General features: G+C 39.9%; 1 protein-coding gene across 1 annotated transcript in view; it reads left to right on the top strand.

Annotated features, from left to right (window-relative positions):
• The window catches only part of pdgfd (platelet derived growth factor d), a 55,814-nt gene that overhangs the window by 24,663 nt on the left and 14,596 nt on the right, over positions 1–16,555 (top strand). The window contains exons 2-3 of the mRNA XM_085429884.1: positions 5,883–6,072; positions 9,003–9,180. Coding sequence (XP_085286010.1) covers positions 5,883–6,072; positions 9,003–9,180 — 368 coding nt within the window. The remainder of the gene's footprint in view (positions 1–5,882; positions 6,073–9,002; positions 9,181–16,555) is intronic.

Genomic DNA, 16,555 nt, shown 5'->3' with positions numbered 1-16,555 from the left:
ACATTTAGCCAGATGAGCATTTAGCCAGATGGAAAAGGCTTTGGTTATTTCTCATGGGTGGAAATACTCTGAGCATGTAAGTGCAGCTCTCACATCCACAACCAATAAACACTCACATGTACACAAACACAGAAACAGTGACCCATATATACCCCAGTTCCTAACAGATATGCCCATATAAACCTATTGCATACACATAAACAACTAATGATAAAAACGAATACACAGACGCACACATTTACACATGCTCGTTGTGTTTATCAGCAGTTTTGCTGTTAATGGGCAGTACACTCTGTTACCAAACACAGATGAATAAACAACTCAGCAGATAACGCAGATGGGTCTGTCGTCAAAATATTTTGGGGGTTTTTTAAGCTAATATTTGAAAGATCATATTTTTTATTCATACTATGACAAGTATTTTTGTCACCGTATGAATACAGTTGGCCAAAGTGCTGCATACAAAGTACTACGCAACATACTGAATGGTTTATTGTTAGTGTTTCCTTTGCTATACTTTTTGAGGCACATCTGTCTAAACTGATCATTGAGTGCTTTCATGGTCCTGTCGTTATAATATCCTTGCTCTGTTTGCGTACTCAGTCCAGAAATAGTCCAGGGCTAGCATTACTCAATTCTACACACTTTTATTCTTATCTTTTTATGTTTTTCTAGACACCAAGGTGAGATGCTTCAGCAAATTGAAGTGATGCATATATTACCTTTTCCAGACTAGCTGTTTCTCTCTGCTGTCAATAAACTAATCAGCTGCTGGCTGTAGTTTTAACAGACAGTGTATCACTATGTCATCTTAACTCTCCGATAGAAAGCAAGTAAAGCACATTTTCCCCCAAAAAAAGTATTTTGACCTGTCCATTAAATACTTAACTGTGATTTTTGAAACAGGCGTAAATACTTAGTTAATAATCGTGAAGCACATCAAAAATAAACACCTGCTTTTTTTTTATTAAAAAGAGTAATGCCACCTTGAATGAAAACAGCAATCTCTGGGTAGTTTTTCACAGCTGAAAGTGAATCCATTACGTGTGTCCTGCTCTCTTGTATATGTGTGTGTTTGTGTGTGAAAGTTATGAGAATTCATTGTTAGGAGATGAAAGTCAGACAGGATATGTTAGACAGGGGATGGCAGATGTAAGAAATGGGGTCGCCTTGTTATAGGTAATGTCCTCTGGGACTGTGTCTCTGTGTGGGAATTCATCATACAGTATGTAAACTGTCACTCAAGAAAAACAGAGTTTGCTTCACACAGAACAGACACTTAAACTAAAAAATAGATTTACTTTTTTAATATTTACTCTTTGCACACCTGTGACTTCACCAAAATCTGATTTTAATTAAGAGAGAAATATAAAAGTTTCATATCTTAGCTTCAACATCAGATCCCTCCGAGCAACTTCTCTAAAGAGCTATTTTTCCTTCTGTGATGCATCATGTTGCTGGTGATTAGAGTGTGATTGGCACTGGGATCAGAAATAGATTTCAGCACCATGGAGAACATTACACTCTGACACTGGATGTGAGAGAGTTAAATTTAATTAGGGAAAAATTAACCACATACATCCTTCAAGACATGCATGCATCCAAATACACACATGTATAGTCTGAACCTTTTTCTTGTAACCTGCCACATCCATAAACACACACAGCCATGTATCCATGACTTCAGAGGACATTGCATTAACTTCCATTCATCTGATAGAAACGTACCCTAACCTTATCAAAACGCTAATGCTTTACGACAAACCCTAATCTAAAGCCAACTTTATAAAGAGCTCTTCATCTCGAAAGGGAAGGATTTAAATTTAAGGTACTTGTTTTTTTGTCTCATAAGGAAGACACAGACCCATAAAGTAGCAGGTTGTAGGTCCTCGCAAAATAATTAACACACACAGAAACTGACTGCCAATTAAACTCTCAGACTCCTGATCTGACACTTAAATAACTGTGACAATGATGCTGCGTGACTGTGTGGTGAGTTTGTGAGTGTGGAGCAGACGACAATGTGCGTGCGTGTTTGTGTGTGTGAGCAAGATGGTGGGGGTTGGAGGGGGTGGCTAAATGTAGGATTTGAGTCAGTGATATTATCAGCACAATATCATTTTCTGTGACTGCAGAATGTTGACTTCCTGTCAAATACACATGCCCAATTTCATTTCATATAAATTATATGACTAGTTTAGATTAAAGATTCTATAATCAATAAGTTATAATGTGACTGAGGCTTATGTCTTGCAAAAATAGAAATAACAACAGCAAGGAATAATAATAATTAATGGCAGATGTGTTAGTCCATCGCAGGACTAACACAAAGAGCCCTATATACATTCACATTCCTACAGCCATAATCACTAATTAAATTATTAATATTGATATTTTAAATAATAATAATAATAATAATAATAATAATAATAATAATAATAATAGAACCTACACTGAACAAAGCTACCTCACCGTGGAAACAGATTGAAGTTAATCTTATCAGAAAATGAAAATGAAAATTTTAAATATAAGTACAAACCTGTGAAAACCTGAGCTAAATCTGTCCCTGTCCTAATATTTCCAGACTGCACTGCATATCCATCTGTGCCCGCTGATATGTCTGCTGGTTTCCGGATTCTGCTTAGTCCGTGTGAGCCATTTACCGAAAATCCTCAGCAGTCTGATAAATTGCACCAGTTAGTTTCTCCCACTGTTGATTCTGTGGACTGGATCTTTAATAGAAATTTCCTTTCTAATCACTGTATCATTTGCATTAATTTGCAACAGTGTCACTGACATCACTGCATGATTTATATTAAGGTCATGATGTGACTGCAGAACATCATCCAGAAGAGCTCACTGCTTTTCAAGCACATTTGCATATTTCCTCATTTTAGTGTCTGCCCTCTTCTTGCACACAGATAGACTCATACCTGTGCGCATGGACAGGTGCATTAATGGATGGGTGCATTAATTGGGTTGTGGTTTTACAGCAATTATGTGCTGGATTATTTCATGGTCAGAAGCACTGACTTCTATCTCTTGATGTATTTCAGTAGACAGATGCTTCATGGTGTGATAAAAAGTGGCGCTAACGTGTATTTACGGTTATATGTATTGGACATTGTAAGCAATGCACACGCTGTGCTTGCGACCACTTGCAGTCACATGAGATTTAATGCAAATTCTTTATGAAAAGAACAGAAACAGACATACTCTGTTCACCAGGGATATAGTTAGGTTAGAGTTCCTCACATATAAGCACTTCTTTTGACTGAGTGGACTTACACAGCCAGGCTTCTGATCAGCAAAGTGGAAGAATTTCATTACAAATACAATTGTGCCCCAGCACACACATGCAGTCACATTTACACACATGCTCCAGACTAGAAGTACATGCTGCATTAATGCCCGCTGCCCATGATACACACTGGAGTGCTGTGTTAACTGTTGGAGCCGGAATTAGCAGACTGTTGAAAAGAGCAGAATGACCAGTGACTGAGGCGGAACTGCAGCACTGTAGAGAAGAGAAACACAGAGAGGAGGTGAAAGGTAAAGACGGGGCTGAGCAAGAGGAGGAATTAAGAGAAGCTCAGAGTGAAGTGGAGGAGGAGGGGGCCAAAGCTTCATCATCACCATCAACTCCCAGGGGTGCAGGCTGTGCCTTGATTATGCATTCAGTGCTCTAAAAAACACACACCACTCACAAAATATAGCCCTGTCAGCCTACTTCAGCACACAGCCTGACCTTAGGGAGTGTGTGTGTAAGAGCTTTTTTTTTCCCCTCTTGAATTTTCAGGAGCTCGGGAATAGATTTAGATTTGTGAGGCCAATGAATGATTATTGTTATCAAATGTCAAAAATAGATTTATGATTGCATTGATTAGTTGTGGCAGCATTTTGAGTGGTTGTAATTTCATGTTCACCACCAATGAGCAGCCGTTTTACTTAAAGCATAACTTTAGAACCTACCCATACAGCTTCTGTACATATAAACTTGTTACCTATATATAAACATGAAGCAAGAATATTTCTTCCAGATACTTTAAGTATTTTTGTTACAATAGATTGATGTGTTCACACAGATAATACTCCTCACCTAGAAGGCGCCCAGGAGGCAGCTTACTCAGATACCGAACCACCCCAACTGGTTCCTTTCGATGTGGAGGAGCAACATCTCTACTCTGAGCCTCTACCGATTGTCTGAACTCCTCGCCTTATCTCTAAGGGAGAGGCCAGCCACCCTTTGGAGAAAGCTAATTTTTGCTTGTGTCCACGATCTCATTCTTTCTGTCACTATCCAGAGATCGTGATCATAGGTGAGGGTAGGGATGTAGACCGACCGGGAAATTGAGCGCTTTGCTTTTACGCTCAGTTCTCTCTTCACCACGACAGACCGGTACAGCGTTCGCATCATGGCTACCAGGGCACAGACCCTGACGGTTCGGTCTCCGGCTACCAAAACTAGCAATGACTCTTGGTTCCAAGAGAATTATTCTGAATGATTTTGGTGGGGGACCAGTTATTGTTGATATTCATGACCTTCAGGGAATGCATGTGAATATTTTTTGACCTTTTCTGCAGAATAATAATAGCAAGCCAAATTTAGTTAGTGACAAATGTTTCCTTGAACTGAAATATTCAAATGTAATCGGTGTGAAAAGGTCAGACAATAATATTGTTATTTGATGGACACCAGTATATAAATAGATGTTTGATAGAAACACAACCAAGTCTTTGCCCTATCTGAAAGATATCAGACTTTTTTCATACTAAAACCCACATGTTATATTATACACACTCATTGTACACTTGTTAGACATTTATTAAGTCCACAGTATTAAGTATTAAGTTCCACCTTACATGGAACTCAAAGCATTTGTAGAAATGGTTGAAACAACCTCCTGAAGTTCATCTTGTTGGAATAATATTTTCTTGGCACACTTTGAGCCCTTTAGTACTAACTGAGCACTGTTTAATTATCATGTCCTGACCATGTGCACCACTGTATGACCACAGTATACCATGTTCATTTGGCTGTTTTCAGCAGAATAATGCATCATGTCACAAAACTCAGATGATCTTTTACTGGTTCCTTGAACATGATGATGAGTTTGCTGCGCTAAACGGCCTCCACTGTCAACTGATCAGTATTAGCGTAGCGCAGTATGAGCATATGTCATAATTAGGTTTTGTAGACATAAAATATCTTGACATCAAAATGATGCATTGCTTGTAAAAAGGGTTAATAGGATGCAAAAATGGTAAAGATGGTTCACTTTTGCCATCAGCAGGTGGTTTCTCAACAACATGATGATGTCACAATATTAAGACGTACCCATGTGCTAAGTCTGCCCACTGAAGTGTGGTCTCTTTATCATGTATGAGAAAATCGCGGGCAGACAGACATTTGATGTATTATAGTTGGCTAGTCTTTGGGTAATAGTATATATGTGGGCTGATTAGTAGATAAAACTGCAGTATGGAGACGGCTGTTTAAAGATTTCAGATACAAAGAGTGGGGAGAAGTTTCGAACTGTGAAATGGCCTGCTGGGTAACTACCGCAGTCTCACTTAGAAAACAAAGATAAAGATAAACCCAAACAAATCTACGTGATCCATTTCAATATGTGTGCTCGGCACGCTCTTATTTAAATTAGTCTTTCGTCCTTTGCTGAGGATTGTTTCTGTATGAGCTGTTGTTTATATGTTTAGCGGTCCTCTTTTGCATGTCTTTGTGGGTGCCGACGTCTAAAAAAGTTTTTCTCTTGGGTGTGAAATTGCATCTGTGAACAATCTGCTTTGCTTCTTCTTCTATTATTAAATTGACTAACTAACTGATTAGCTGTAACCACTAACAGACAGCAATCGCCTCACCACAGACTTGTACCGCAAGGAGGAAAACATCACAGTAACGCCACAAGGTGGAGTCATCCACAGCCCACGCTATCCCAACGCTTACCCTCGCAACCTGCTGTTGTCATGGAAACTGCTGTCACCACCAGGGAGCCGCATACACCTGGAGTTTGACGGACAGTTTGGACTGGAGGAGGCTGAGAATGGAATGTGCAGGTAAAACTTGACACAATACAGCACGCGATCTAGAGAAGTAAGGAGGGCGACGTGAAAGCCATTCAGGAAAAAAAAGACAAGAGTAGTAGAAAAAGTAGAATACCGGAAACAAGGATTAAGGCAGTGAACAAAAAGAAGAAAGAACACTGATCATTTCTGAGCAGCTGTAAAGGAGAAACATCAGATGAAGGAAGAGTGATTTAGAAACCCGAGCAGGAGATAGACTGATGGAGAAGTGTGACAGGGAGGACAGGAAAGTGTATTGTGTAAAAGCCTCGAGTCTGAACAATAGCAACGGTAAAATATGTGTGAATTATTTGGTACTGTAGTCACATGGCTCCACAATAAATTGGAATTTAAATGAACTGAGAGAAAATAATATTAAAAGGTATAAGGTGCTGGAATCACTGTAGGAGAGATGGATAGCTGAAGTTTGCTTTCTTGGCAAGAACTATAAGAAGTTTGTCCTTGAGGGCTGCAGGGAGAAAATAGACTTTTTAATCCCCATATGCAACTCAGCCATCTTTGTAAGCACTTTCCTGAAAAGACAAGGGGGAGCAGCAGGGGGTGGGGGGGGGGGGGGGGGGGGGTTGAGAGGAGGAGGAGACAATTGAAAAGGTAGTAAGAAGGAGAGAGAGCTTTGCCCAGTCTTTCAAATCTTGTTTGTCATATTGATTATGTGTGTGTATCTTTGTGGGCTTATCATCATGCAGTTTATGGTGATGGTCTGCTTGGCTGAGAACTCATCATAAACTTCTATCATAACAAGTCTGATTACTCAAAGTGCCTCATAACCCTAAAAGTTACCTGAACCATTACAGTGGTGGAAGTGTCCATAAAGAAAAATTAGGCTTTATTCCAAAGTTGGTGTTATTTGTTATGCTCTGCGTTCAGTCTAGCCATCTATCTACCAGCTGTTTGTGAGATTGGCACAAAATTGGAACAGAATTTCATGGTTGGCGTCAGTGACTCGTTTAAAATTGCTTCATCAGCCTTTATGTCATGAAAATATTCAAAGTCTAGCTTTGCCCGTGAGGCTAGTTATAGCCATGGTGATGTCATATAGACAGTCATATATCAGGATATGATAAATAAAAAAAAATAGCTGGTCATTTGAAGGACTTAAAAATGTATTTAACATAAACTAAGCTAACATGTAGAAGCAGTGAGTGAAAAACGGCAGCTTGTAGGTCCGGAGCATCTAGGTGTGTGTTAACGAAAAGTCAAGGAGGAAAGACATCAGCAGTGACCTTACAGGTACTGCTGCCTTTCAGTCTAGGAAGGTTTATATGGTCATTTCCAAACAATTTATAGTCCATCATTCTACAGTGAGAAAGATTATTCCCAAGTGGAAAACATTCGAGATAGTTGCCAGTCGTTCCAGGAGTGAATGTCCCATCAAATTCACGCCAAGGTCAGACTTTTAAATCCTCAAACTACAGCGAAAACCAAAAAGCTATATCTCAGACTCTGCAGACACATGACAGCAAAAGACTGCCAACTATGACTTGTTTGAAAGGTTTGTCAGGAGAAAGCCTCTTCTCTCTAAACAGGGTTAGCACTTGAACAACCACAAGACTTACCAAACAATGTCCTTTTGACTGATGAACCAAATTGGAGATGACCATCACTACAACTACTGCAGCCCTAGGATCTGGCCAACTCGCAATCACGGAGTCAATCATGAGTTCTATATACCGAAATGTGAGGCCATCTGTCTGACAGCTAAAGCTTGTCCACAATTGGGTAATACAGCAGGGCAAACTCCAGACCTTAACCCGACTGAAGACTGTGGAAGAACCTTAAAGGAGCTGTGCATAAACAAATGCCCACAAATCTTAATGAACTGAAGCAAGAGTGAGCCAGGGTTCCTGGCTATAACGACTGAATCAGGAGGTGTTTTGTTTTCACACATTGCTTCAGCATTTTGGTTTAGTTTTTATAAAATAAATAATGACATGATGTGATATGTCAAGTTTTTTGTTAGTCTCAGGTTGTATTTATCTAATTCTAAGTCCTGGTAAGGAGTTGATCATTTTTAATGTCCTTATATGCAAAACCTTAGAAGTGACATAATTGTTATTGTGGCCACGTGTGCTGTGCTAGCAAAAATGGAGCATCAATTCTGCCACAAATCACTGAACTTTTAGCATTGCAGCGAATAATTAGCTTTGTTTTTTAATCTTTGGGCATATTTATTTTGGCTATTGTCATAGCATGTTATTTAAAATGAACAGAATCAGAATCATCTTTATTTGTTCATCTTTATAAAAAACAAGTTACAGAAATTCTGATGTAACAGTATAAAAGATGGACGTAGCTACCGTAACCCAGTCCCAGTTCGAAGCCTTGACATGAGCGTTTCTGTCATCGTCATCTTGGTTAGAAAAACCTAGATGTGACGAGGAATAACACGTTTGACTATAAAACTGCACGTTCTTGTGATTGATCGTAAGTCAATCTTTAGTTTCATACCACTAAATAATCCTAATTTCAAAAACATAATACAGTCAAGATTTACAAAATAGACTTATTTATTTATTCAGTATGACTCAAAACGAGTGACTGAGCTGATAAACTCAGCAGGAAAGTGTTGACAGAGGCCAGGAGTTAACTGAAATTTTGACAGTAGTAATCCTCGTCCCTGCAGGAGAAAATACAAGAATATTATATGACGATAAATTGGTTTATAAACTGTGATGGCTGTTTACTGTTTTCCAGCTCTCTGGCTGCTTAATCATGACCTTAGCAAGAATACGTTTTTTATTTCCAGAAATAATGTGCAAAAAAGCACCAAAAATCTAACTACCGGTACTTGTGCTTAACTTGAACATAGTTTTTTGTGTGTGTGTACAGTTTTAATCCTCAGCCAGTCTCTCTTATTTCCTACGTATTAACATACCTCTATGTTGCTCTCACTCACACTGCAGGTATGACTTTGTTGAAGTGGAGGACCAATCGGAGACCAGCACTATAATTTGGGGTCGGTGGTGCGGGCAGAAGGCACCACCCAGTCTAAACTCGAAAACCAACAAGCTCAAAGTCACCTTCAAGTCTGATGATTACTTTGTTGCAAGGCCAGGATTTAAAATCTACTACTCACCACTGGTAAGGGGCACACACACACACACACACACACATACACACACGCACACACACACACACACACGGCTGATGACGAATTATTGGCTGTTATTTGAAACACAACATAAAGTCCTTCATTCAAGTGTGTTTTTGTTTTTAAATCCGATCAGTGTCAGACTCAGTACCACAGCAGTGCCCTAGGTAAAATGCCTCTTTGACCATTTTACTTGTGGCGGCAATAAAGAAAAGGCATGAGATGGAGATAAATAGATAGGAGAGTCAGGAGCAACAGAAAAAACACAGGATCTTGTAACGCTGTCAGTAGACTGCCAACATGTGTAAGCCAACCGTGCTTTTCTCACATGTCCATTCAACAAAAGAGGAGAGATGAAGGGATAGGTGAAGGAGGGCAGGACGGTTGGGGGGAAAAGATGAGAACATGTTCTCTCAAAGGCTGTCAAACAAATTGATAAGGAGATTAGCTTTGTCATTCTGTCGGCAAGAGGAAAGAAGAAAGTGAGGGAATCCGATATGAAATGTTCACCCACCCTATTATCAGAGGGGAAAGGGGAAGAGAAAGATCAGTGGAGAGACGCACAGACATTTAAAGATGTTCCCAGACTTCCTCATTTATGACAGAGAGAGGAAGAGACACAGCATCACAGACAGGGTTGAACTGGTGGCACTGCTTATTATCTGAGAAAAAAGAGAGAGAAAAAAGTGGTGTGAACACAGAAGGAATAAAGGTCTTAGCGGGCAGAGAGAGGAAAAGATAGATATCGTATTTATTGAAGATCCTTCCCTTTCCTAGTGCCATTTTCATATTACTTTTATTTACTCTTGCTGTTATTACAGTTTGTACTCTCCATAAACTGTATAGGGTGTTTAGGTTAAATTAGCCCTTAACTACCTCGACTGCAAACACTACACAGCAATGTCATTCAACCTAATGTAATGACAATGAAGTAAAAGCACTTCATAATAGAGCACTTGCCTAAATGTATCTACTTACTTCCTACCACTGGCGTAAACCACAAACTGCTCTCTTAGCTCTCCCTCTCAGACTCTCATTGCATTTCGCTGCCATCCCTCCCTCCTCAGTCTTTGTTATTTCTCCTCTGGTCAAATAATCACGCCTCTGTACATTTAAAGCAGAATCCAGCTCCAGAGGCTTATCTCATTTAATCAGTTTTACCCATTTTTCAAAGCGCTCCCATGTTTGAGTGTGTGTTTGTCTCTTTCCGTCTTTCACACACACACACACACACACACACACACACACACACACACACACACACACACACACACACACACATGCACACATAAACACAGTTTCCCTCCAGCTAGACTGGAGCTTTGTGTGTGGCTTAATTTAGCAGGTCTAATTTGTTCTCTCCAGACCTGCCGAACAGATAAGAAGGAGGAGGAGAAGAGGCAGAGGGAGGAAAGGAGGAAGTGAGAGGCAGGGAGAGGCAGGCAGAGAACGAGGAGAAGCAGCAGTGGAAGGAGAGAACAGGTGTCTGAGATGGTATCGGCATGTCAGCTAATGACTAAAACAACCTGAACTGAGAGAGACAAAGAGAGAGAGAGAGAGACTCTTGTGAAGAAGTAAGTTATATGAAGTGGACTAAGGTGGATTAGATAAAAGAAAAACATTAGGGAAAGTGAAACAGTCGGTATAATTGGGGGAAGGTAAAGCAGAGTCACACAAGGAAGCAAACAAAGAAAAAAAGTTAAATTCTTGCTGTGTTGACACCTAAAACACTTTATATCCAAACCTACTTTAATCTCAGTTTGTTTGATAAAAAGCCTTCCTTGGTCCTAATGTCTTAGATACGAAGACCCAACTTTGGCCAAGCTGCATGCAAGCAGAGCAGCAGACTCAGTCCTCCATAAGTGTGACTACTTTGGAGGAGTTGTGGAAGGATAACGAACCATAGTTTTAGCTTTAGCATAAATTTAGCTGAATATTTGGTGTTGATCCATTGCCACATCTTGGGTTTACAGATCTATCGAAGTAGATTGCTGCAAACTCACTTGCAATTCTGCTTGTGTGTACGTCACAATATGAACCCAAGAAAAATGTGTTCTTTAAAGCTAAATGAAAATTCTTAAACAGTGACATGTGGGAAAAATGGCACATCGCTGCTCATAATGAGCCTATATGGCTGCTCATTAATTAGTTAGGCTTCATGTTCTCCTTCTTTAAACTAGCTTTCTGGTGCTTATTTGAACCATCAGTATGTCAAATGCTGATCTAAATGAGGTAGTGCTGCACAAAATAGCACAAGTCAAAAAAAAGTTGGATATCTTGCTAATGTTTGTCCAATGGGGGTATTTATGTGGCTAGATATAAAGATAAGATAAGATAAGATAAGATAAGATAAGATAACTCTTTATTGTCATTGCACAGTCATACATAGTACAGTAGTACAATGAAATTGGAAAAACTGTCCTACGTCGGCACTACATATAACACAACACGACACGATATGACACATCACAACGTAACAAACAACACAACACAGTATATTAACTTAGTATAAAAAAGAAGAATAAGTGTATGTGTATTGCACACTGTTATTATTGCACATTAATTATTATTGCACCTTGTTATAAATATAAATATTATTGTTATCGTTTTAAACATTGTTACCTCCCCCTAAAAAGTCCAGGGAGGTATCCAGTCAGGTCAGCTATTTACATTGATCAGGGCTATTGCCCTGTTGTAAAAGCTGTCCTTGAGTCTATTTGTTCGGGACCTCAGCAGCCTGAACCTCCTGCCAGACGGCAGCAGCTTAAACACCCGGTGTCCTGGGTGTGTGCAGTCCCGTAGGATGCTGCGTGCCCTCTTGAGACAGCGAGTGCTGTACAGGTCCTTCAGGGAGGGAAGAGGATGTCCAATGATTTTTTGGGCCATGTTGATGACCCTCTGGAGTGCCTTTCTGTGTGCTGTGGTGCAGCTGGAGAACCACACACCGATGCAATATGTCAGCACACTTTCAATGGAGCAGCGGTAGAAGACGGTCAGCAGCTCCTTCTTCAGGTCCATTTTTCTGAGGATTCTCAGAAAGTGGAGACGCTGTTGGGCCTTCTTTAAGACCGCAGAGGTGTTAGAGCTCCATTGGAGGTCTGTGTCTATGTGCACACCCAGAAACTTGAAACTGGAGACCCTTTCCACGCACTCCCCGTTGATGCTGACAGGCTGCAGCTCGGACTTCCTCCTTCTGAAGTCAACTACCAGTTCTTTTGTTTTGGTGGTATTGAGGTCCAGGTTGTTGTCTGCACACCAATCTGACAGCCTCTGAACTTCAGCTCTGTATGCAGTCTCATCTCCCCCTGAGATGAGCCCCACCACAGTGGTATCATCTGCAAACTTGATGACTGTGTTGTCTGGGTGGGAACTAACACAGTCATGTGTGTACAGAGTGTACAGTAGGGGACTCAGTACACAGCCTTGTGGAGAGCCGGTGTTGAGGCTGAGGGCTGAGGAAAGATGAGGCCCCACTCTAACTCTCTGTACACATAAACATACACACATGTACATATAAACAGAAGTACATGGAAATGTATTTCTACTCTATTCTTAAAATTGAAACAGCAATTGTGAGTGCAATTCCATCATTTGGGTCAAATTTCAGTTGATATGCGAGTGTGTGAGTATGTGTGTCTTTATTTCACATCTGCTAAACCACCCAAACGAGAGACAGACAAATAAGACCCTGTAGGCATCACTGCAGTCAGAGGTCTAACTTGTTATTCATGTCAGTCACTGTTTCCTCCTAAAACATTGTTTTAAACTGGTGTTACTCACCACCTGCACTGCAGAATTACATGAAGCAAAGGGTGCATTTCATTGTACAAGAGAATCTTTTTATAAAGGCCCCAAAAATGTCTTTGAGCATCTGAATATGCCATCTATTTACTGTGAAGGGAAGCTTTTCTTTGTTTATGTTTGTAAGAATATTATTGATTTTCTTTTTTTTTTTTTTTTCATTGTTTTTCGTAGTGTTCCTAGTAAGTGCAGGTACGTCAAGCACAGAGAGTATCAGTTGCAAAACTTTGTGTCTTTTCTTTTCAGCCATGCTTGGGATCATTGTCCTGGTACATAACCCAATTGAGACCAAGCTTTAGCTTTCAGATGGCCTCACATCTGACTCTAGAGTAATTTGGTATACAGAGGGGTTTAGAGTCAACTCAGTGGCTGCATGGTGCCTGGGTCATGTGGCTGCAAAACCAGTTGAAGTCATCACCCCTCCACCACTTTGTTGACAGTTGTTATGAGGTGTTTGTGCAGTTAATATGCTGGGTTTGGTTTTCACCAAACGTAGTGCTGGGCGTTATGGCCTAAGAGCTCTATTTTGGTTTTCTCTTATGCTAACAGAGTCTCAGATGCAACTCTTTGATTTTTGGGAGTTTCTCTGAACATAGGATGGTCCAACCTTGGGCTAAATTTGCTTGTAGCACACATCTAAATGCTTCAGACCACCAAGTTGCTAAAACGTCTGCTTTTATCGAGGTGCTCAGACTTGCTGATAATCCGTTAATCAAGTGCATTTGATTATCAGCACCTGGCTGCTACTTACCCTTTTAAATCCTACAGAAACAGTAAGGAGCCACTGCATAGAGTCATATGACAGGACATATGTTTTGCATACTGACTAAACTCCTGTAATCCATTAAGTACGAGCCTGAATTATTCCTAGATCAGGAGTGACACCAGAGGGTCCAATCTGGCCCACTGAATGTTTTTGCCAAGTAGAAAAATTGCAGTAAAAGTGAGTGGGTTTTTTGAACTGCAAATTTCATTTGAGTCAGAGGTGTGAGTCATCATTGCTGACAAAGGCATTACCTGTGGGTTGCCATGCCACACAGAAGCCAGGTGGTAAAGCCAAAGAGCTTTGCCCATGTTAATTTGCTTTGCAACAATAGCTTTTCTGGTAAACAAAATACTGAATGTGGAAAATCTGAGACGTGTTGTTGGAATTGCACTTATTTCCCTCGAGGCTTCTCGGACAAGACATCACCTGTTTGTTATGTATAATCTTTCGTGAAGAGTTTTAATCACTTGAGATCTAAACAGGCCGTGTGGGGTCCATGGACTAAAATTTCCTGCCACTGATCCACAAACCAAACCTCCATTGACACAGCTGCAGGAATAACTGCATTAGTTTCTGGTTGAATATGTATTACAAAAAACAAGAGAAATAAATAAATACAAATTAAACAAGGAACTGTAACAGTAAGTCTTGTCAGTTCTCTAAGCTGAACATTAGCTCACGACTCAAACATAGATGAGACAGCATAAAATGTGGTCAGTGTGACTTAACTTCTAACTTAAATGTCCTCTGGCTGTGAGGGCGATAGCTGCTCATGCAGGGTAAAAGTCGACAGAAAAATGCTCTCTCCCTCCTCACCATCTACTGCTCACTTAATCCTCAGCTGCTCCACTGTCCAACTGTACAAAATGGAGGTTGAAAAGGGCAGCTCCCTGATGTCCCGCCCTGGGCTGCTACTGTAAATAAGACTGCATCCTCTCAACATTAGAAAATGTGGTAGAGTGCCTTGAAATATTAACGTTGCTTCCATGATTAGCATTACTTTGTTGTTGGAAAATGAGATTCTCCTCTCTGTGTGTCCTGTAGAATTGAAACTTTTCTCCTGACTTTTACTTCCTCTTCTCTGCTTTATTCACGTGATATTTACAAAGAATCTTATTTAGATCTGCTAACATATATTGTTCAGGGCACATTGCAGAACTTTAATCAGTTAATCTGAAGATAATGACCTTGTCTAATGTTATAAAAAAAATACGGTGCTGAAAAACAAAGCAGGATTTTCTGATAAAGCGTGACTTAAACATTTGTGAAGCATCCATCTTTTCATCCATTTTTGATCTACTAATCCAATTCACAGTCACTGAGGGTTTGGGACCTATTCCAGCTGTCACTGGGCAAGAGGTGGTGTACACTCTGGACTGAATTGTAGCAACAAAATAGTGCTACAATTCAAAATCTGTTTTAGTGAATAAGTTCTTCCCACCATATGAACATAGCAGCAATCTGCTCTTAATGCTCCCATTTCCAGAAAAAAGGTGTTTAATCCAATATGAGAACTTTAGAGAAAGAAATATCCTCTGGACCTGATGAGTTTGGTAGTGAATTTGGATTATTTAATCATTCATTACTGCAGATGCATCATTTTGTTGCTACAGTTCACAAATTAATGATATCTTTTCAGTATCATCCAGGAATTCCCTCCTACCCTCGTGAGACCGAACCTATTCATTATGTCCTCTGCAGTGGACAAAAAAAAGAAAGTTACACTGAAAGATGTCTGTGTAGGTTCTCAGTCAACCAGATCATGGTGAACTTCTTCTTCAAGAAGTCCAGTCCTTCTCTTTTCAAACTCCTTAGACTAAACTGAAAGACACTGTTTCCTCTCAGGAAAATAGACAGGTTGATGATTTAGTGCTCTCTTTGGATGCTGAGAAAGCTGTTGACCAAGCTGAATGGTCTTTTTAATTCACTGCTTTAACAAATTTGGTTTTGAGGACAATTATAGTGGATGGCTTGAAGATCCTGTATGAGGCCACTATTCTTGTTAATGGTCTTAGATCAGATAGCTTCCCAGTACATCAAATGTACTGAGACTCATACTGGTGAAAGGGCTAGACAATAAAAGAAAATACCAAATAGACAAATAAATAATGAAACATTAATAATGAAGCAAGCATTCTGCATTAATATGACATTGACCTCGAGTTGAGTTGAAAAAATTCTGTTTTTCATCTTTTTACTTTTTACTAGTACTGAAAATTTGTTTCCATTGCACGAGAACACATTTTTAAAAAGAATTATCTCTGTCCATGCCCTGTGATGAGTCAAGTCTCTTTATTCAATCCTATTAAGGATGACATGAAGCTTTTGATCTTAAAAGGAAACGGGACTAGGCGTCTCTAAACATGCATTTACTCAAGCACACAGGCGTGTTTTTATCACTGCAGAGGACACTGCATCAACGTACACTCATTTCCTGTTGTCTGTTAACCAGGCGTTAGGTAACCAAACATGACATAAACCTTACCTTACCCTAACCTTACCATGAAAATTTCATAGTATGAGTCCTCATAACATGAGTAATATGAGTGCAAACACACACATGCTCTTACACGAAACCTTCTGACCTCATTCACAGCTGGTTTGGGTGTGCAGTTATTTGTATGAGTACATTTATCCAAAGGCCACATGGAAGAATCTGTTAAACAAAAAACCTTTGCACACCGACTATCTTTGATGTCAACTCTATTACTAGCACACACTAAGACAAAGCGAGGGCGCTGTGTGTTTGAAGTCCAGTCGAGACAGATTTACTGTTCCACATTGACTGGGGATGGTAT

Source organism: Copadichromis virginalis, linkage group LG14, assembly GCF_057382275.1.
Source record: "Copadichromis virginalis isolate Kocher_CV1m ecotype Utaka linkage group LG14, C_Virginalis_male_GT1.1, whole genome shotgun sequence".
Taxonomy (NCBI): Eukaryota; Metazoa; Chordata; class Actinopteri; order Cichliformes; family Cichlidae; genus Copadichromis; species Copadichromis virginalis.
This window is presented reverse-complemented; position numbering and strand designations above follow the sequence as displayed.